This window comes from Aotus nancymaae, unplaced genomic scaffold, assembly GCF_030222135.1.
Source record: "Aotus nancymaae isolate 86718 unplaced genomic scaffold, 86718_ANA_hifiasm-v0.15.2.pri h1tg000089l, whole genome shotgun sequence".
Lineage (NCBI taxonomy): Eukaryota > Metazoa > Chordata > Mammalia > Primates > Aotidae > Aotus > Aotus nancymaae.
The window spans coordinates 25371937-25391294 of NW_026988504.1; the positions used below are offsets into that span (position 1 = coordinate 25371937).

Below are 19358 nucleotides of genomic sequence, written 5' to 3' on the forward strand. Positions count from 1 at the left end.
ACCTTGAAAGATCATCTGAGTGGCACTGCATGCTGTGCTCAGAACATCTTAGACCCAGTGTGTGGACTCTAGCCTCTCTTTCTCAGGGTGAGTTCATTCCCAGGAGCCACCTCCATGCTTCATGCAAATCACCCTTATTCAATTTATCTTGGCAGTTCTCCACACATGCTAGGATCACTGTCCACTGATAGTTACCTCTCAGCTGCCTTCACCAGGAACAGTACCTCCCAAATACCCTGTTGCATGCTTTGTGAGTGAGAGCTCCAAGTTCCCAACACAGTAAATACACTTTGTTCTTAGTGTTCAATGTATAAAATATTAAGCAAAACTTGTATCTATGTTTGATGGCATTGTGTCAGTGGGAAACATGGGTCTAGGGAAAGCGGTTCTTAGTTCTTGTCTCTACCATGGTGCTTTCCTTGGAGGATAAGAGAAAGGAATGTCAGGGAGATCACTTTTTCTCAGGACAAAGGAAATTGGGAAGGGTCAGTGTCACCACTGAGAAATAAAACTAAAATCCTAAGTCCCCAGTTGACTGAACGGACCCTGTCTTGGCCAAGGGGACCAAAGGGAAACCTTAAAAACAGAGTCACATGTATGTTTACTGCAGCACTGTTCACAATAGCAAAGACTTGGCACCAACTCAAATGCCCATCAATGGTAGACTGGAAAAAGAAAATGTGGCACATATACACCATGGAATACTATGCAGCCATATAAAAGGATGAGTTCATGTCCTTTGCAGGGACATGGATGAAGCTGGAAACCATCATTCTCAGTGAACTAACACAGGAGCAGAAAACCAAACACTGCATGTTCTTACTCATAAGTGGGAGTTGAACAATGAGAACACATGGTCACAGGGAAGGGGACATCACACACTGGGGTCTATCTGGCAGTGGGGGGCTAGGGAGGGATAGCATTAGGAGAAATACCTAATGTAGATGATGGGTTGATAGGTGTAGCAAACCACCGTGGCATGTGAATACCTATATAACAAACCTGCATGTTCTGCACATGTATCCTAGAGCTTAAAGTAGAATAAAAAAAAAAAAAAAGAAAGGAAAAAGAAGAAAAAAAAGAGTCCCTGACCAAGACACGATGGGAGGTCAGACATGTCCCAGTATGCCCCTTCTTTATTAACATTTAACCAGAATTCTTTCCTAAGGAGTAAGCAGAAACCAGCTCCAGAAAATAAGAAACAGATGAACCCTTCCTTCAGCCAGTCATCTGAAGCTGTGACCTGATTCATCCTCCCTTTTGCAGTTTCAACACAACAGCCCACCAGCGTTCCTTCCTGATAAGGGACACCAACCACGGAGTGGTTCTGACCAGTCTACAGAGGATGTGCAGTGAGATTTTTCCCATCCCCTGCCTCACCTTTCGACATCAGAGGGCCAAAAACTCCATCCTTGGATCATGCTAATGCCACCATTTTTGAACATGTGACCCATGAAGAGGCATGAAGCTCAATTGCACAGGCTTCCATTTGTCTTTTCATAATCATGACTCCTTTTATAGCTTATTAAATAGTACACTTGGCCACCTAGCTCAGCATACATTCCTTTCTCACATTTTCCCCCTTCAAGGTGCTTACTCTTGGCTTCTGCCAGAGACTACATTTCCCACTTGCAGGATGGCCAACCCGGAGTCTCCAGCCTTTTATGAGAAATAAACCTCTCTTTTCCAACTTTATGAATCTTGTGATTTTTCAGTTGGCACTACTCAGCTTACTGACTTGGCAAGATACACTGGCTGTAAAATTCACCACGATATTATTACGATCTGTGATTGGACATCTAGTGTGACAAGGCAATGCTGCTGATGAAATGTGGGTACAATACTAGCTTGTCTCACTTTGTAATTTTAAAATTTCTAGGGAAATTAAACATTGAAAAATGTTTTTATTGGTCATTCATGTTTCTTCTCTATAAATTCAATTCAATTCAACATATAATCACTGAGTGCTTATGATGGTGCCGGCTGGGCAGAGCAGTGAACAAAGCAAAGACCTGCTCTAAGAAGCTTACTTTCAAGTGGGAGGAGACAGACAATAAAAAGGGGCAAACAAGCACGACCATGTCAAGCAATGAGTGCTGAGAGGAAAAATAAGCAAGGGACGAGAATAGGAGGTGGAAACTTTTGGATAAAGTGGTCCGGGCACTCTAGTCTGATGAGGAGAAATAGGGTTTAATCTAGTTACATTTAATTTTATTACTGACTTTTGGGGCTTATTTATTTTTTTTTTTTGAGACGGAGTTTTGCTCTTGTTACCCAGGCTGGAGTGCAATGGCGCGATCTCGGCTCACTGCAACCTCCGCCTCCTGGGTTCCAGCAATTCTCCTGCCTCAGCCTTCCGAGTAGCTGGGACTACAGGCGCGTGCCACCATGCCCAGCTAATTTTTTGTATGTTTAGTAGAGACAGGGTTTCACCATTTTGACCAGGATGATGGGGGCTTATTTTAAAAACCTTACTTTGTGCTTTCTACTAAGCATGATTTTTTTCTTTGCTTATTGTTTCCCCACTTTCTGACACCTGTGGATTGATGTTTTCTTTGTTCTTCCTTTAAATATGCGTTCTTAATTTTTAAATGTGCACACTTGATTTAGCACTCTCTAATTTAATCTCTTTCTTCTTGCATAAAAAACAAGCCCACAGAAGGTGTTTTTGTTTTTTGTTTTTAGGAGACAGGGTCTGGCTCCGTTACTCCGGCTGGAGTGCGGTGGTGTAATCACAGTTAATACAGTTTGGGTGTTGTCCCTGCCCAAGTTTCATGTTGAATTGTAATCCCCAGTGTTGGAGATGGGGCCTGGTGGGAGGTGACTGAATCATGGGGGCAGTTTCTCATGAATGGTTTGATATCATCCCCCTCTGTACTGTCGTTGTCGCAACGGTGAGTGACTTCTCACGAGATCTGTTTGTTTAAAAGTGAGTAGCACCTCCCCCACTCCCCCACTCCTTCTCCCATCATGTAAGAAACCTCACTCCACCTTTGCCTTCCATCATGATTGGAAGCTTCCTGAGGGCTTCACAGAAGCAGAAGCCTCTATGCTTCCTGTACAGCCTGCACAACTGTGAGGCAATTAAACTTCTTTTCTTTGCAAATTATCTATTCTCAGGTATTTCTTTGTAGCAGTGTGAGAATGGAGTAATACAATGGCCTAAGGCAGTCTTAACCTCCCAGGCTCAAGCCTCCGAAGTAGCTGAGACCACACATGCATGCCACCATGTCTGGCTAGTTTTTTACTTTTTATTTTTGTAGAGACAAGATCTCCCTATATTGCTTAGGCTGGTCTTGAACTCCTGGGCTCAAGTGATTCTCTGTGTTGGCCTCTCAAAATGTAGGGATTGCAGGTGTGAGCCACTGTGCCCTGTCAAAAAGTTTTGTTTATGTTATTTACTTTAAGTTTTACCTTGGTTTATTGATTGATTGTTTGATTGACTGACTGACAGGATCTTGATCTGTTATCCAGGGTAGAGTGCAGTGGTATGATCATAGGTCACTGCAGCTTCAACTTCCTGGGCTTAAGCTATCCCCCTGTTGCAGTCTTTCAAGTAATTGGGACTATAAGCACATGCCACCATGCCTAGCTCATTAACTTTTTTTTTTTCTTTTTTGGTAGAGACGAGGGTCTTTCTACGATGCCCAGGCTGGTCTTGAACTCCCAGGCTCAAGCAATCCTCTCACCTTGGCCTCCAAAAGTGCTAGGATCATAGATGTGAATCACCACGTCCAGCCTTACCTTATTTTTATGCTCCGAAATTTGGTCATTGTTATTATTTAGAATTACCTACATGTTTACCAGTGTATTTGTTTGCGGTGTTTCTTGGACTTTATTCCTCCTTTCTGCTTTTAACTTTCTATTTTTTGAAATACATTCTTAGGTAGTTTTTATAGAGTTTGCTATGGTTTGAATGCCCCCCCAAAACTCATATTCAAATTTAATTGCCAATATGTTGGTATTAAGAAGTGAGACCATTAAGTAGTGATTAGGCCACGAGGACCCTGCCTTCATCAGTAGATTCATGTCATTTTATCATGGGAGGGGGGTAGTTATCATGAGAGTGGGCTTGTCATAAAGTGTGTTTGGCCTCCTTTTGCTCTCTGACTGTCATGCTCTCTTGCATTTCCACCTTCTGCCATGGGACAATGTAGCATGAAGGCTCCCATTAAATGCCAGCATCTTGATATTGGACTTCCCAGCCCATAGAACTGTGATAAATAAATTTCTTTTCTTTATAAATTACCCAGTGTGTGGCATTCTGTTGTAGCAACACACAGCTGACTAAGAATCTATAAGTGATGATTCCTCTGTTATTTTCTGAAAATGTCTTTTCTTAAATGATGATTTAGTTTGCATAAAATTCTAGGTTGACAGCTATTTTACTTCAGCATTCTGGAAATATTATACCATTATCTTCTGGATTTTGTTGTTGATGCTGAAAAGCCTATTGCAAATCTGTATTTCCATTGTTGGTAATTCTTTTATTTATTCTCTCTTTGTTTCTAAGATCATCTCTTTGTCTTTGGTGTTGTGCAGTTTAACTATGTTATTTCTAGGGATGGTTTTAGTTTAGTTTTCCTATTTAGGACTTACGTGCTTCTTGATTAATTCATGTATTTCAATACCTGTGGAAAATTCTCAGCCATTGTATTTTTTGAATATTACTTCTGTCTTATACTCCATGTTCTACTCCTGAATTCCTTTTTTTAAAAAAATAGCTTCACTGAAGTATAATTAATATGTCACATATATAATTAGTATGCTATAAAATTTACTTACCTAAAGTATAAAATCTAATAGTTTTTAGGATAATGATAGTTATAACTACTGCTACCATTTTAGAGCATTTTCTTACCTCTAACAGAAACCTTGTACCCATTAGGACTCACTCTCCATTCCCTGCAACCCTCCAGGCCCAGGAAATCACTGCTGTCTCTATAGATTTGCCTATTCTGGACATTTTATATGAATGAAGTCAAACAATATGTGTTTTTTTTGGACTGGCTTTGTTTACATAGTATGTTTCAAGGTTCATCCATGTTGTAACATATAACATGTATTATGGAGGAATAAGTGCATGATCCTAACCCAGGATCACGAAGATTTACTTCTATATTTTTTTCCCTAAGTTTTCTAGTTTTAGCTGTTAACATTTACGCTCTGCTCCACTTTCAGTCATTTTTTTGGCCTGTGGTGTAAGAAAGGGGTCAAACGTTTTATTCTTTTGCATGTGGATGTCCAGTTGTCCCAGCATTATTTACTGAAAAGACTATTTCTCCCCATTAATTATATTGGGACCTATGTTGAAAATTAAGGGACCATAAATGTGAGGGTATATTTCTTGACTCTCAATTTTATTCTGTTGGTCTATATGTCTATCCTTATGTCAATAGAATACTGTCTGGGTTACTGTAGCTTTGTAGTAAGTTTTGAAATCATGAAATGGAAATCCCCCTACTTTGCTCTTCTTCTTCAAGATTGTTTTGGTTATTCTGGGTCTTTTGCATTTCCACATGAATAAAAGGAACAACATGCCAAGTTGTATAAAACAGCTAGCTGGGATTTTGGTAGGTGTTGAACATTTAGATCAACTTGGGTGATATTGCCATCTTAACTGTGGAGCCCAATGGAACATCTCTCTTGTAACACAGAGGTGTGTAGGAAAGAAGGACTGTACTCTTCAAGCCACCCTGCCTGGATCCTCCTTATGTAGAGAGAATTAGGGTTAGAAGTGGGTGAGCTATAAAAAATGGGACCTGCTGATGTGTATTGGCTGCTGGGAGGATTGGGAACTGCCACTCAACTGCCCAGCCCATGGTGATTCTGGAAGGCAGAGCCATGAGAAATAATGGAAGTCCCTCATTTAAACATTGTAGCCCCCAGTGTTCTTACCAAGTTTCCATTTTGTTGTTGTTGTTGTTAAGTAAATGTTTCTCAGTTTGTTGTAAGCCCTTTAATCAATGTCTAGAGCCTTTGACTGATGTCTTTGCTAATTTTGAGTGGCTTAATAATAGATGTTTTTCTAGGGGGAAAGACTTCCCCAAGCTCTTCATACCACCATTTTTGTACTCCTTCAAATAGATATTGGACCTTCACATTCTAGCTTGTCTGTCATTTCTTTCATATTTTTAAGGTCTGAATATTTCTGTATTATATTCTGGTAAATTTCCTTAGATGTATTTTCCAGTCGACTTATTCCTCTTTTCATCTTTGTCTAATTTAATGTTTAACCTATCAATCGAGTTTTAAAATTTATTTTATTTTACTTTTGTAGAAAAGAAAGTCTCTTTTATTATTAACTCTTTTAGACTTGGCTTTAATACATGCAATTCTAACAGAGATGACAATACTTTATTTGGCTTTGTAAGAAAGGGATATTTCAGTCATTAAAGCAATTTGATATATAAAAAGTGATTGAATACATAAAAGTAAAGGAAATAATGAGGCAGAAATGCATATTTTATATCTTAACAGAATGTGACATTCGATTTAAAAACTATCAAAATTACATCAATGCTCAGACAAAAAATTATTGAGTCAACTTAATTTTATAAAAATGAATGTATCATTTAATGAAAAAAGTAAAAGAAAAACAGTTAAATTTACTGACTCCTAGAACCCTGTGAAAAGATTTTTGTGAAGCTCTGTGGAACAATTATTAATAAAATTAAGCTGACAAAACAAATACAACAACTAAACAATTTCTGTGACTTAATAGGAGAAGTATAAAATATCTAAAAATGTCCAGTAGAATTACAAGAGCTACAATTTTGTTTTTAATTAAAATTTCATTAGTTCAGTAGGAGATGAGTGAAAATTTAGTACCCTGAATAATATCAAAAGAAAATTTTGACTTCTTGAAGTCACAAAAGACCTAGGGATGAAATTTTACATTTAAAATTTGCTCTTTAAATTATACTCTTCACTTTTGGAAGTTCTATTTGACATTTTTAAAAACATGCCTACTCTTTTTGCATAGTGGCTACCTTTTTTTAAAGGGATTTGATACCTTATTTTGTCTTATAAGCTCTTTAAACATAGTTTTTAATATTCTTGGCTCTAATCTTCTGTTTCTTGTGTCTTCTCCTCCTTGCTAATTGTGAGTTATTTCCTTGGGTGTTTTGTTAATTTATCAGCATGAAGGTTCTTGAATCATATGAGTAGCATAGATTCAACTCTCAAAGCTTAATAATAAATAGGTCACTAGTTTAACAATCTCAAAGGAGATTTTTGCTACTTTTTTTTTTTAGAATTTTACTATTTTAATATTAACTATTATTTTAAAATCAGAGTCTACAAGATCCCACAAGAGATAGTTCAGCTTTTTAAAATCTTCCTTTAACAATAAGCGTACTTTATTTTACTAGTTTACCTTTTCACTAAGGGTGTAGTGTTTAGAGAGACTTGCATCATTCAGTGGTCTTAGCCCGAATTCTCTCATAAAGACTAAAAGCCTTATCCCATTTCTCTAGTCTAATTTATCCCTTTTCAATTTAGACACTTTCACAAGCTGTTTGTTTGGGCAAGTCACTTCTTCTTTTGGGTCAAAGTTATCCCAGTTTTAAAATGAAAGAGTTGAGTGAAATGACCAGTTAGGTCCTTGGTAGGTAGCTCCAGCATGCTAAGCTTGTAGGTTTTATGTGACTTAGATAGTATTTTCAGAAAAGAAATTTAATTATTCTTTATGTGTACGGGAAGTATAGTTTATAGATGCGGATCAGTATGAGGTGGTTCTAGCAGCTGATTTGGACCATGGGCTAGCAGTCAATGGCAGAATGTTTCTCCAAGGGTTGCTCCTCCTTGTCTTTTCCTTCACCTGAAGCTCAGACCTCATGCCAGTCAATTCATGAGCTAAAGGTAGCTTGATTTCCCTTCATCCCTTCTTAGTAGCTCACCTTTGGAATGGGCAAAGTCAGCAGTTATCATAAGGGCATGAATGCCAATCACAACAAAGCCTTTATTTGTAGGACAACAGGCTCAAGTGCAGATCAGATTGGTTGTGAAATTCTTCAACATTTCAGTAGCATGGTGATGGGGATGGTAATGCACTGGGAATCAGAAGATCTAGGTCCTAACTAGATGATACTAAGCAAGCCATTTCTTCATTCTGAGCCTCAGTTTCCCCTTTGTAAAACAAAGTTGGATGAGATGACATTAAGATCCCCAATATCTCTCTTGTTCCAAGGTTTTCCCTCTCTCATTTGACCATTTTCATATTTGGGACCTATGTTAGGAGATGAGAGGGAGGAAGAGAAGAGCCAAATGCAAAGCCATCTGGTTTCTGATCTGTAGCTGTGGCTGGAAGGCTTGGAATCTCTATGCTCTGCTTCATTTTCTGCTAGCAAGGACATAGGGATCCCCTCCTCTTTCTCGGCAATGTATGCCTCTTCAGGCACATACTTGAAATTTTTCCTCATTGCCTCTTTAGGATATCAAATAAGGCTCATCTTACGTCTTACGACAAAACAGAAGTGGTGTCATATGCATGGGCAGTTCAGACTATTCATGCTTCTTGGATAATTGTTCCTAAGTCACAGACTATTGTGAATCATCAAGTTCAAACAAGTCTGGCATCTGCTTAAAGCACACTCCAATTATTGTATGAAAGTCTGTATTGGTAAGATCAAAGCTCCAAGCTTTATAATCAGGTATACAAATGGATTGCAGCAGAACTTCTGTAAGTAATGCATATCTCAACTCTGTGTGTTTGAAGTCTTGGTTTACTGAAGTGGGCATTCATTACTTTAAGAATGTGCACAGGCATACAGCATACAGCAGACACACTTGTGTGACCCCCGAAGAGTCCTGGTAGCTTTCTGGTCAATGTAGCCAATATCCTCTCCATGGTCCTGATCACGCGTGGCCCCTTTGCTGCACTTGGCACTTCTGACGCTACCTCCTCTTGGAAGCACCCTCCTTCCTGCCCTTCTGGGATGAACTCATTTTCTCATTTTTTTCTTACCATTTCTCCGTTTATCACGGAGTCTTTTTCCTTCTCCTGGTCTCTGATTGGGAAATTCTCCAGAGTTTGGTCCTCAGCTCCTTGTTGCTCTTCTCTTGTTGCTCTCTTCTCCCTTAGCCCAGTTCTCTAACTCTCTCACTTGTACTAAGATTTATCTGTATCATCATCCCTGCCATAAATTCTAGTCTTTCCTGGACTGTCGGAATAGCCTCTTTGCTGAACTCTTTGCCTCCAAACTTTCCTTCATTTTCTAAAACAGATAAACATTTGCTAAAACGTTTCCTAAAATGCCTTTTGTCACACCACACTCAGGTTCAGAAGGTTAAACTGGCTCTACAGCTCCCAGGGAAGTCCAAGCTGCTGCACTTCACCATTGAGTCCCCTAACCTAGGGTCCCCATACAATCCCCCATAAAGCTTTAATTTCCACCACTTCCCTTCATAACCCTCCTCTTCCTGCTGCCTAGACTTACCCTGGTCCTTCAACCATGCCTTGGGCTTTCCCACCCCATTCCCATGTGCACATTATTCTCCTCACCTGCAGTTCCTACTTTTCTCCCTTCTGTTTCTTAGAAGCCTTCCCATCCCAGCACAAATCCATTCCTGAGGTGCTTGCCCTTCCCAGTGTATGAACCACCCACTTGTCACTTGTCAACTCCTGCCTCAGATTACTATTTCCCATTCATCCCTTCATCCCTCTACACACACCCATTCAACAGTGCCTACTGGGTGCCTAGAGCTGGGGATTCAAAGACAAACTAGATCCTGCCCTTGCCTTCAGGGAACTCAAATATATAGAGAGAGACAAGCATGTAAGTCATGACAATGTCATGATCAAGGTAAGAACAGAGGTTGGAGAGGAGCTAAAGACGACCGGTCTGAAGAAGGGAAGGAAGTAAGCCATTTATATTTAAACACATGTTGTGATGAAAAGAAGAGAGATCTGTGTTAGAATCCTGGCTTCACAACTTATTATCCCCCACCCTCTATGCCTTGGTTTGCACATCTATAAAATGGGAAATATACAGTGTAGCCTGAAGAGTTGTGGTGAGGAGTCATGGACATCTCAATTGTGTGTGTTTGAAGATCATGTTTGTAGAAAGGGTCTAGTTTGTGAAAAGTGTCCAGCACTGCTGGACAAAATAAGAGCTTCTTCTGCCCATAGCATTGGTCCTATCTCCAACCCCTCCCAGTGTCTACTACAGCACCCTGGATGAAATTGTCCTAGTGGCTATCTATTATTTGGTTGATCGACATCATCATGGTATGAAAAAGGCCCATCATATCAGGAAACGTGGCCATCAGGAACTGTCCCAGAAAGGATCCGTTCCTCTTTCTGAGAACCATGAATTTGGAATTCGGCATTTGGAAATGTGACTTAGCAAAAGACACGTGGGCAAGAGCTATGCTTTTCCATTTCATCAAGGAGAGCCAGAGGCTCGCCAAGGAGTTGGGGGCCTCAAGCCAGAAAGCAGAACGGCAATACTGTCTCTTGACCTGCTGCACCCCACTGATGAAGGCCAGGGCTTTCATGAGTCCAGGTCTTTGAAGTCATACCACGAAGCTCTTACGTTATGACGCACAGCATGGAAGAGGAGTCCTGACTTAGTGAGAAGCCCAAGTAAAGTCTTTTATGAGAGGAGAGACTCTTCTGAAGAAACATAACAAATGGAGGGAAGAGCTTTTGACAATCACCAAATAAGCCAAAAAAAAAAGGGAGGGTTGCCTTACATGTCCACACCCTCCACAGACGAGGTATAAATGCTCTCCAGAGGAAGGAGACCTACTGCTCTGCAGCTTGGAGATTTTGGACTCTGTCTTCAGCTGGGCACTCCCTCCCTCCCTCCCTGCACCATGCCCTACAACTGCTGCCTGCCCAGCCTGAGCTGCCGCACCAGCTGCTCCTCCCGGCCCTGCGTGCCCCCCAGCTGCCACGGCTGCACCCTGCCCGGGGCCTGCAACATCCCCGCCAACGTGAGCAACTGCAACTGGTTCTGCGAGGGCTCCTTCAATGGCAGCGAGAAGGAGACCATGCAGTTCCTGAACGACCGCCTGGCCAGCTACCTGGAGAAGGTGCGTCAGCTGGAGCGGGAGAACGCGGAGCTGGAGAGCCTCATCCGGGAGCGGTCCCAGCAGCAGGAGCCCTTGCTGTGCCCCAGCTACCAGTCCTACTTCAAGACCATCGAGGAGCTCCAGCAGAAGGTGAGGGGGTGGGTGACACAGTGCCTCTAGCAGGAAGTTGTCAGGAGAGAATCTGAACTCTGATTGAGAAACAATGTGAGCTCTTGATGTGAATACAAAGCTGAACACTGGCCTTTTTATTTTGTTTTCTTGAGGGCCCATCTAATCTTAGGCTTGGGACTGTTAGGTCTAAATATTTGCATAGTGTTAGTCTATGTAGAGGTAGCAGCACTTTGCATAAAAGAGCTGTAATTAAAAATGAATGCTTCCCTGCACTTGCTAAGCTCCAGATTATTATCCTTGAGGTGAGAGAAAAGGACTGAGTCCAAAGGAAGCCGGGGAAACGGAATCTTTTGTAAAGATTGGGTGGTTTTCTCTCTCCCTCATCTGAGCTTTTGGCTGCTTGGACTGCTGGCTGCCTCTCTTCTGGGTTCCTACTTACACTGACTTCATCGTCCTCACCTTCATACCTCTGGGCTTTTTCTGGTGCACAGTGTCCAGTGAGAGCCTAAAATATTTGGCCAAAATCGGGAAGGTTGGAAATTACGTAGGACAAAGTAGTCCCAGTTGTCCGGGACATCTGGGAGCATGTGGCTTCTTCCCTGATCCAGCCCCTTGCAATTGCTAGTTTACCTATTTATCTATTCCACTTGACTGAAAGTTTCTTGAGGGCAGGATCAAGCACTTACCGATATTTGTGTCCTCAGCTCCTAGTATCATGCCAGAAACATAGTAGGCGTTTTTCATAAATGTCAACTATTATTATTATCAGCTTCTCAGTATCGCTCATTAGGAAAGAAAAAAGATTATCTGCTTATACTTTTTGCATATTTTGATGTTCTTTTTCCAAATATAATTTTGGAAATAGTCATTGAGTACCTATTGTATATAGAAAGCGTTTAATAAGATAGACAGTGATTTCTCATCCTGACCCTTCCAAGGAAGTGAATTAGTAAGGACTGCCATTGGTGAAAAATGATGAGGTCCTTGCTCATTCTTGAACGTTTTGGGTCTTCTAGATCCTGTGTGGCAAGTCTGAGAATGCCAGGCTTGTGGTGCAGATCGACAATGCCAAGCTGGCCTCAGACGACTTCAGGACCAAGTGAGTGGGCAAGCAGGGTGTTGCTGATTCCTCTTCTCTGGCTGTTCTCCTTCCCTTTAGCCTGTTGTCAACACAACACTGACTGAGCTATGTTCTAGATGCTTTCCCCAAGATTCACAGAGCCACTGCGCACCGTAGCTGAGATCCTTTCCCCAGGCTTTAGACTGCCTTCACTCCTGCTTCTCCTCTGTAAACTGGCATCCCCAGTCATACTGTGAGTCAGTGTAGACATCCTGGTCCCTGATGTTCTCCTATGCACAGAACCCATTCATGAGAATACAGAATGTGGGAAGTATATTATTTTGAAAATCTTAGAGTTTATCAGCTTTTATCCTAAATCCACTGGCTTTCTTTTCTCTTTTTTTAGAGACAGGGTCTTTCTCTGTCACCCAGGCTGGAGGGCACTGGTGCAATCAGACCTCACTGTAACTTCAGATCCTCAGATTCCTGGGCTCAAGCAATCCTCCCACCTTAGCCTCCTGAGTAGCTAGGAACACAGGAGTCTGTCCACTGGATCTTTAAAAATAAAATTACCAGTGCCTTTTCCTCCAGAAACTACTGCTTGATGCTGAAAACCTAAACAAAAGAGATGGCTATAAAAACTACAAACCCTAATTTCTAATTGCCTGACCAAACTAAAGCAGCATCAAGGCCAAGCCTGTTCCTGCTCACCCTGTCCCTGACCCTCCTATGATCACAGATATGAGACTGAGCAGTCCCTGCGGCAGTTGGTGGAGTCGGACATCAACGGCCTGCGCAGGATCCTGGACGAGCTGACCCTGTGCAGGTCTGACCTGGAGGCCCAGGTGGAGTCCCTGAAGGAGGAGCTGCTCTGCCTCAAGCAGAACCACGAGCAGGTGAATTCCTTGAAGAGTGATGGGCTCAGACTCGTCAGAGCCTGTTTCACAACCGCCACAGGATCCAGGACAGGCTGTCAGTAGAGGCGCAATTAGCCGAGGAAGTAATTCTACATACAGAAAGGGATATGTAGAGATGAGTAACCTAAAGATCTGTGACACGAGATTAGGATTTTTCTGCCAGAGGCAGGAAGGAGAGTGAGGAAGTTGGCAAGCCCAGTAATGAGTAAAGTTGAGTAACAAGGCCGTAGCCACAGCCTCTCTGGCACCCAGGTTAGGGTGCACGCTGTAGCGATCTTTTATTCCAATTCTCCATTTGTAGCTGGAGAAACCAGGAGGGCATAGACCCACAAGAAAGTGGGCTGAGCTGGAACAAAATGCAACTCTCCTCGTTCCTATCCAGAGCTCTTTCTGCTGTTCAGTGTTGCTTGGAAACAGCCTTGAGCAAAACACTCACTGTCACAGCTTAGTCAGTTGGACAAAAAAGAAGACATGTATTTTATGCAACCAGCAATCCGAGACGATGTAAACGGTGACAGTTAATATTAATCAAGTGCTTAGTATATGCCAAACTTTGTGCTAAGTGCTTTAGAACTCCGGAGGCAGTTCTCATTTTAAGATGAAGAAATTAAGACTTCAAGAAGCTTCTAAAGCAATGCATTAAGTGGTAGAGATGAGGTTAATTCAAAGTTGTCTGAAATCCACCTAAGCCTATACTTAGCAGTGAAGTGAACGGATAGTTATTGCCTTCAGCAAAATCTATGCTGGTGGAATTGACAAATCACCCTTTAAGTCTCTTCTCTGCAAGGATGGCAGATTTTGAAGTAAGCATTCTGTATTTCCTCTTTAGCCAGACTCTCTTCTTTTTATTACCCGTGCTTAAGAGTCAACCATATGAGGCCATGTGGTACACTAGCAAAAACCCTGAACTGGGCATTTGGGGACCAGAGTTTAAATCATGGCCTGCTGTGTATCACCTCTGAGCCCAAATTACTGAATCTCTCTAGATGAGGAGTGGTGCATGGAATACAAAGAGCAGAGAGAGGTCATGGGCTTGAAAGTACTTTGTAAAAAGTGGGTTATGCAGATTAGTCATTGAATATAGATCCTGATTAATGAGAGAATCAGAGGGAACAAAATTTCTTGAAAGCTTAAGAATGATCAGAATTTGAATTGCATTCCCTAATGAGAGCAGCAAGATCCTTCGTGAGATTTAAAATGTTGCCCTTTCTCCATCAGGAGGTCAACACCCTGCGCTGCCAGCTTGGAGACCGCCTCAACGTGGAGGTGGACGCTGCCCCCGCTGTGGACCTGAACCAGGTCCTGAACCAGACCAGGAGTCAGTATGAGGCCCTGGTGGACACCAACCGCAGGGAAGTGGAGCAGTGGTTCGCCACGCAGGTGAGCATCTAAGTACGTGGCCACTCAGGACCCGAGGACCACCCCAGGGCCCCGGAGGCAGGGTCTGATCCTTTCTCCCCTTGGGTGTTTCAGACCGAGGAGCTGAACAAGCAGGTGGTGTCCAGCTCGGAGCAGCTGCAGTCCTACCAGGCGGAGATCATCGAGCTGAGACGCACGGTCAATGCCCTGGAGATCGAGCTGCAGGCCCAGCACAACCTGGTGTGTATTGTTCAGCCCTGCTGGTGAGCGATGGGATGTTGGGAGGCAGAGTCCCGGGGCTGCCCTTGGGACCACACGCTCTCCTTAGCTCTTGGAGCTGTGACTTCCTTGGAATCCTATGAAGAAATGCTTTGAAAGATCAGCCCTCTGACATTCCCGATCTTCCCCACCACAGCGAGACTCTCTGGAAAACACGCTGACGGAGAGCGAGGCCCGCTACAGCTCCCAGCTGTCCCAGGTGCAGAGCCTGATCAGCAACGTGGAGTCCCAGCTGGCGGAGATCCGCGGTGACCTGGAGCGGCAGAACCAGGAGTACCAGGTGCTGCTGGACGTGCGTGCCCGGCTGGAGTGCGAGATCAACACGTACCGGAGCCTGCTGGAGAGTGAGGACTGCAAGTGAGTGTGGGGCTAGTAATTATTCTCCTTGGGGCATGTGAGGTTGCTGTGGAGATGAATAGTCTTCTTGATGAAAATAAATTTATAATTTCAAGGTTTTGTTTGGAGGCAGTCCGAGGAAGAATAATATTCTTACACAAAGCCCTTTTAGTATTTTCCTATCTCTTCAGCTCATTTTACTCTAACTTGCTCCAATGACTTTCTGTCCACAGGCTCCCCTGCAACCCCTGTGCTACAACCAATGCATGTGACAAGCCCACAGGGCCCTGTATCTCGAATCCCTGTGGCGCACGTGCTCGGTACGGGCCTTGCAACACATTTGGATGCTAGAGGCCCGACCCCCAGGAGGAGAAGGAAGGCATCAGTCACACCTCAACTCGACCATCCCAACATCTCCAACAGTGACCATGCTTTGGAAAGAGGTGGAAGCCTTCCTATCAGCCCTGGCTTCCAGGGGTCAGCTCTAGCCTTCCACTGTGTTCCCTGGCTTGATTGTCCAGCATAAGGCTGCAGACTGTCTTCTGAGTCACAGAGGGAGACTTACAGCAGGATGAAGTAATATCTATTATCATAAAGACACATTTGCATGACATGTTATACTTTAACAAAATGTATCTAAATGTGATTTAGAGATGATTCCATTAAGTGTGCTAGAGCCGGTGCGCATGCTATGAAACAGAACATAATTGGAATAAATCTTCTTCGTCACTCTTTTGGTCTCTGAAGATGCAATAAAAATCCTTTGTTAACCTCCTAGTAAACTTATTCAAAAGCTATAATTGTCTATTTCACTCATTAGTTTCAAAATTGGTTGTCTTGCATACATTAAAAAAATAACCAGTGTTTTTCCATCAGATAAAGGGGTTATTCACCCCATATATGGTCTGTGACTTCCTTAAATGGAAAAGTCTCCATGAAACACTATTAACCTAGATTTATTACTTGGGAAGAAGGTGGTGGGGAAGGAGTATGGCAAATTCATATGAAAGTGTCTTTAGAGATACAGGAACTATTTATTTTGAGACATTAAGTGCAGGGATCTGAAAACATTTGGAGTAAAAAGAAAACTGTACTAATGTAATATAAATCTATCACCTTAACATAAGGTATATAGTCTCATATACACATGTGCATAACCACATATCATATAGGCATATGTACACCACACACACAGAAATAGGTGCATGTGCACACACACACACACACACACACACACACACACTGTGCTGAAATGTTTAGGTAGAAAGTAGGAAGGAGCAGCAAAGGGTAGAGGGTAGAGTGGCCAGGAGGAGTGTGGGATCTGCTGGGCTGGATGGTGGGGAGGTGCCTCGGGTTCACCTTCCTCTCTTTGTCCCTGCCTCGGTGGTCAGGGACTCCTTGTGACTTTGTGTGATGTGGACCTGTTCTCTGCTGGAGTGCACTCTTTTTCTCAGTCTCCTGGGATCCGCGTCAGGTGATGGGGAACTGTGAGTGGGTTATTGGATGGAAAAGCCTCTTTTGTCCTAGTGAGCCTTGAGATTTGGTCCCATCTGTCTTTATTTATATGCAGTTGGGACCATTGTTCTGTCACATTACCGCCTTCAGTGGTGTCCAGATTTACCAATGTTTAAAAAAACACAAACGGTTATCAAGTAAGGAAACCCAAGGCCCGGCCCGCAGATGAGATTGATTCTCGTTTTTCACTTCTCCTACTTTCCTAAATCAATAATTGAAATGAAGAGATACTGAGAATGAGAACTCTTAATAAGGTAAAAATATTATCAATCTGTGAGAACAGGTAGGGAGGAGCAGGAGGTAGAGTGGGGGTTGGAAATCCTCTCTAAAACTTGCAGACCATATATATATATATTCAGGTGTGATAGAGATGTCCAGGGAAAAACACCAAAAACCCTCCATTCTGGGCTGTGGATACCAGAGGACAGCTAAGGAGACCAGCCCTCAATGCTTGTTCGTGGCCACCTTCTGTCGTTAGGTGTGGGCCAGTCCTCTCTCTTGCATTAGGCTAACATGGAGAGAATGCTGAGTCTCAAAGCCTGACCACTCACTGTTCCATTCGTCTTCAGCAGCACAATCCTATGGCGTGGAGAATAGGTGCTCCCGAGAATCTAAGAGTCTGTGACCCTTTTTAGTGGAAGATCATGCACACAAAACATTTCTTTGAGTTTGGAAGAGAAGAATCAGTAGAAAATATCTTTATCAACTTTCAAAATAACATGGATAGGATACAGATTTCAATTAAGTCAATGTAGAACGTCACCTCATCATTAATCATGAATGTCTGCTGCTTGCTTGGAAGAAGGAGACAAATAAATAGGTTCAGAATGCTGTCTTTCTCTCTTGTTTATTTCAGCAACAGTGCAGAGGCAGGAAAAAAAATCAAGAATTCTTTTTTGTCTGAGTCGGAGCTCACTCTGTTGCCCAGGCTGGAGTGCAGTGGCGCGATCTCAGCTCATTGCAGACTCTGTCTCCCGAGTTCAAGCAATTCTCCTGCCTCAGCCCCTTGAGTAGCTGGGATTACAGGCATGCACCAGCACATCTGGCTAATTTTGTATTTTTAGTAGAGATGAGGTTTCACCATGTTGCCCAGGCTGGTCTCCAACTCTTGACCTCAGGTGGTTCACCCACCTCAGCCTCCCAAAGTGCTGGGATTACAGGCTTGAGCCACTGTTTTTGGGGCTGGCCAAAGCAGTTCTTAAAGGTGAGCTTCTGTAATTCAACCCTGGGCTCTCCCAGGTGTAGACTTAATTCTCCTTTCCACAGGTTCCCAGGTCTGCAATCGCTGAGGTCATCAGCTCCTAGAGCCAGGCCTTCTCAGAAAATAGCGCTCTGAGGGGAGAGGCTCATAGCAAGGAAGCAAGGAAACCAGAAGCTGGAAATGTCTCTTAATCCCTGCCCTGCCCCTCCGTGTGAAATAAACCATGATGGCGCTGGGCTGTGAGTCTTACCCACTGGGAGATGGTGTGGGATGCTGTGATGAGAAGAATGATTATGGCTTGTTTTGGAGGCAGGATTTTCGGGTCCTGGTTTTGCCCTGACCTTTAGACTCCTTTTTTTGAGAGACTGCCCAACCTTGTGGGGTTGGGAAGATCCCCTGTGTATGGAAGTGCTTTATAAATGGTGCAGCATAGTACCTATGTAAAGCTCAGTATTCTTGTCATTGACACTTTGACCTTGAATACGAATTCCTGGGCTCTTGGGGTCTAAGTTTGATATTGTCTAGTCCCAGTAAAACATTCTACTCAGCCTCCTACAAAGCCCATTTGCTCCTATTTTTGACGGATGTGAACTGAGCTGCTATTTTCTCAGTTTGGAGAGCTTGCCTGTGACATTTGTATTGAGACCTGAAAACAGAGAAGAAACACAGCAGAAGGGAAGAGCTTTCCAGAGAGAGGGATCGCAAGTCAAGGAAGGGAGTGAGGTGGATGCCTTTGAAGGAGGGAGCAAGGCCAGGGCCTCTGGAGTGATAAGTAGGGGAGAAGCCATCAACCTGTACATGCAGGCAACTGCCAGGGTACATGGGGGCTCACCAGCTCTGCGGAGGATCTGATTTCATTTCAAGGGAAGAAGAAAGCCTTGGGAGAGTTAAAAGGATGAGTTTGATTGGCACCTTTATTAAAAGGAGTGCGTCGGCAGCTGAATGGAAAATAGATTTGCTGAACACTAACATTTAAAGTTTCAGGGTAGTGGATGACAGTTATAAGTCAGATATGTCCTTTTTTTATGTTTCAAAGAAGAATAACTGACATCCAACAACTGCTCACATTTCTCATCAAACACAGGAGAGTCTCAGGCTGGGCACGGTGGCTCACGCCTGTAATCCCAGCACTTTGGAAGGCTGAGGTGGGCGGATCACCTGAGGTCAGGAGTTCGAGACCAGCCTGGCCAACACGGTGAAACTCCGTCTCTACTGAAAATACAAAAGTTAGCCGAGTGTGGTGGCAGGCACCTGTAATCTCAGCTACTCTGGAGGCTGAGGCAGGAGAATCGCTTGAACCCGGGAGGCAGAGGTTGCAGTGAGCCGAAATTGCACCATTACACTCCAGCCTGGGGGACAAGAGTGAGACTTCGTCTCAAAAACAAACAAAAAAACCCAACCCCAAACAAAACAAAACAAAAAAATGGGAGAGCCTGGCAGGAGGCACCAGAAGTCACAAGAATGGCTCCAATTATAAAAGGATATGAGGATGATGTGGCCTGTCCCCTGTTATTGCAAATTGCACACTGACAACTTGATG

The 19358-nt window shown here is 43.2% G+C and overlaps 1 protein-coding gene across 1 annotated transcript; it reads left to right on the top strand.

The window, feature by feature from the left end:
- The first annotated feature begins 10752 nt into the window (after nt 1–10752).
- Nucleotides 10753–15480, top strand: KRT33A (keratin 33A). The gene is made up of 7 exons (XM_021673638.2): nt 10753–11169; nt 12168–12250; nt 12951–13107; nt 14347–14508; nt 14602–14727; nt 14903–15123; nt 15336–15480. Exons 1-7 carry the CDS (start codon nt 10822–10824, stop codon nt 15451–15453), a joined length of 1215 nt encoding a protein of 404 aa, XP_021529313.2. The 5' UTR covers nt 10753–10821; the 3' UTR covers nt 15454–15480.
- The last annotated feature ends 3878 nt before the right edge of the window (nt 15481–19358 follow it).

Bases quoted from the DNA above. Each gene is read 5' to 3' on its own strand.
- KRT33A (XM_021673638.2), top strand. From the start codon at position 10,822: ATGCCCTACAACTGCTGCCTGCCCAGCCTGAGCTGCCGCACCAGCTGC. The intron at 14,509-14,601 runs GTGAGCATCTAA...TGGGTGTTTCAG, and splicing joins AGCAGTGGTTCGCCACGCAG to ACCGAGGAGCTGAACAAGCA. The intron at 14,728-14,902 runs GTGTGTATTGTT...TCCCCACCACAG, and splicing joins TGCAGGCCCAGCACAACCTG to CGAGACTCTCTGGAAAACAC.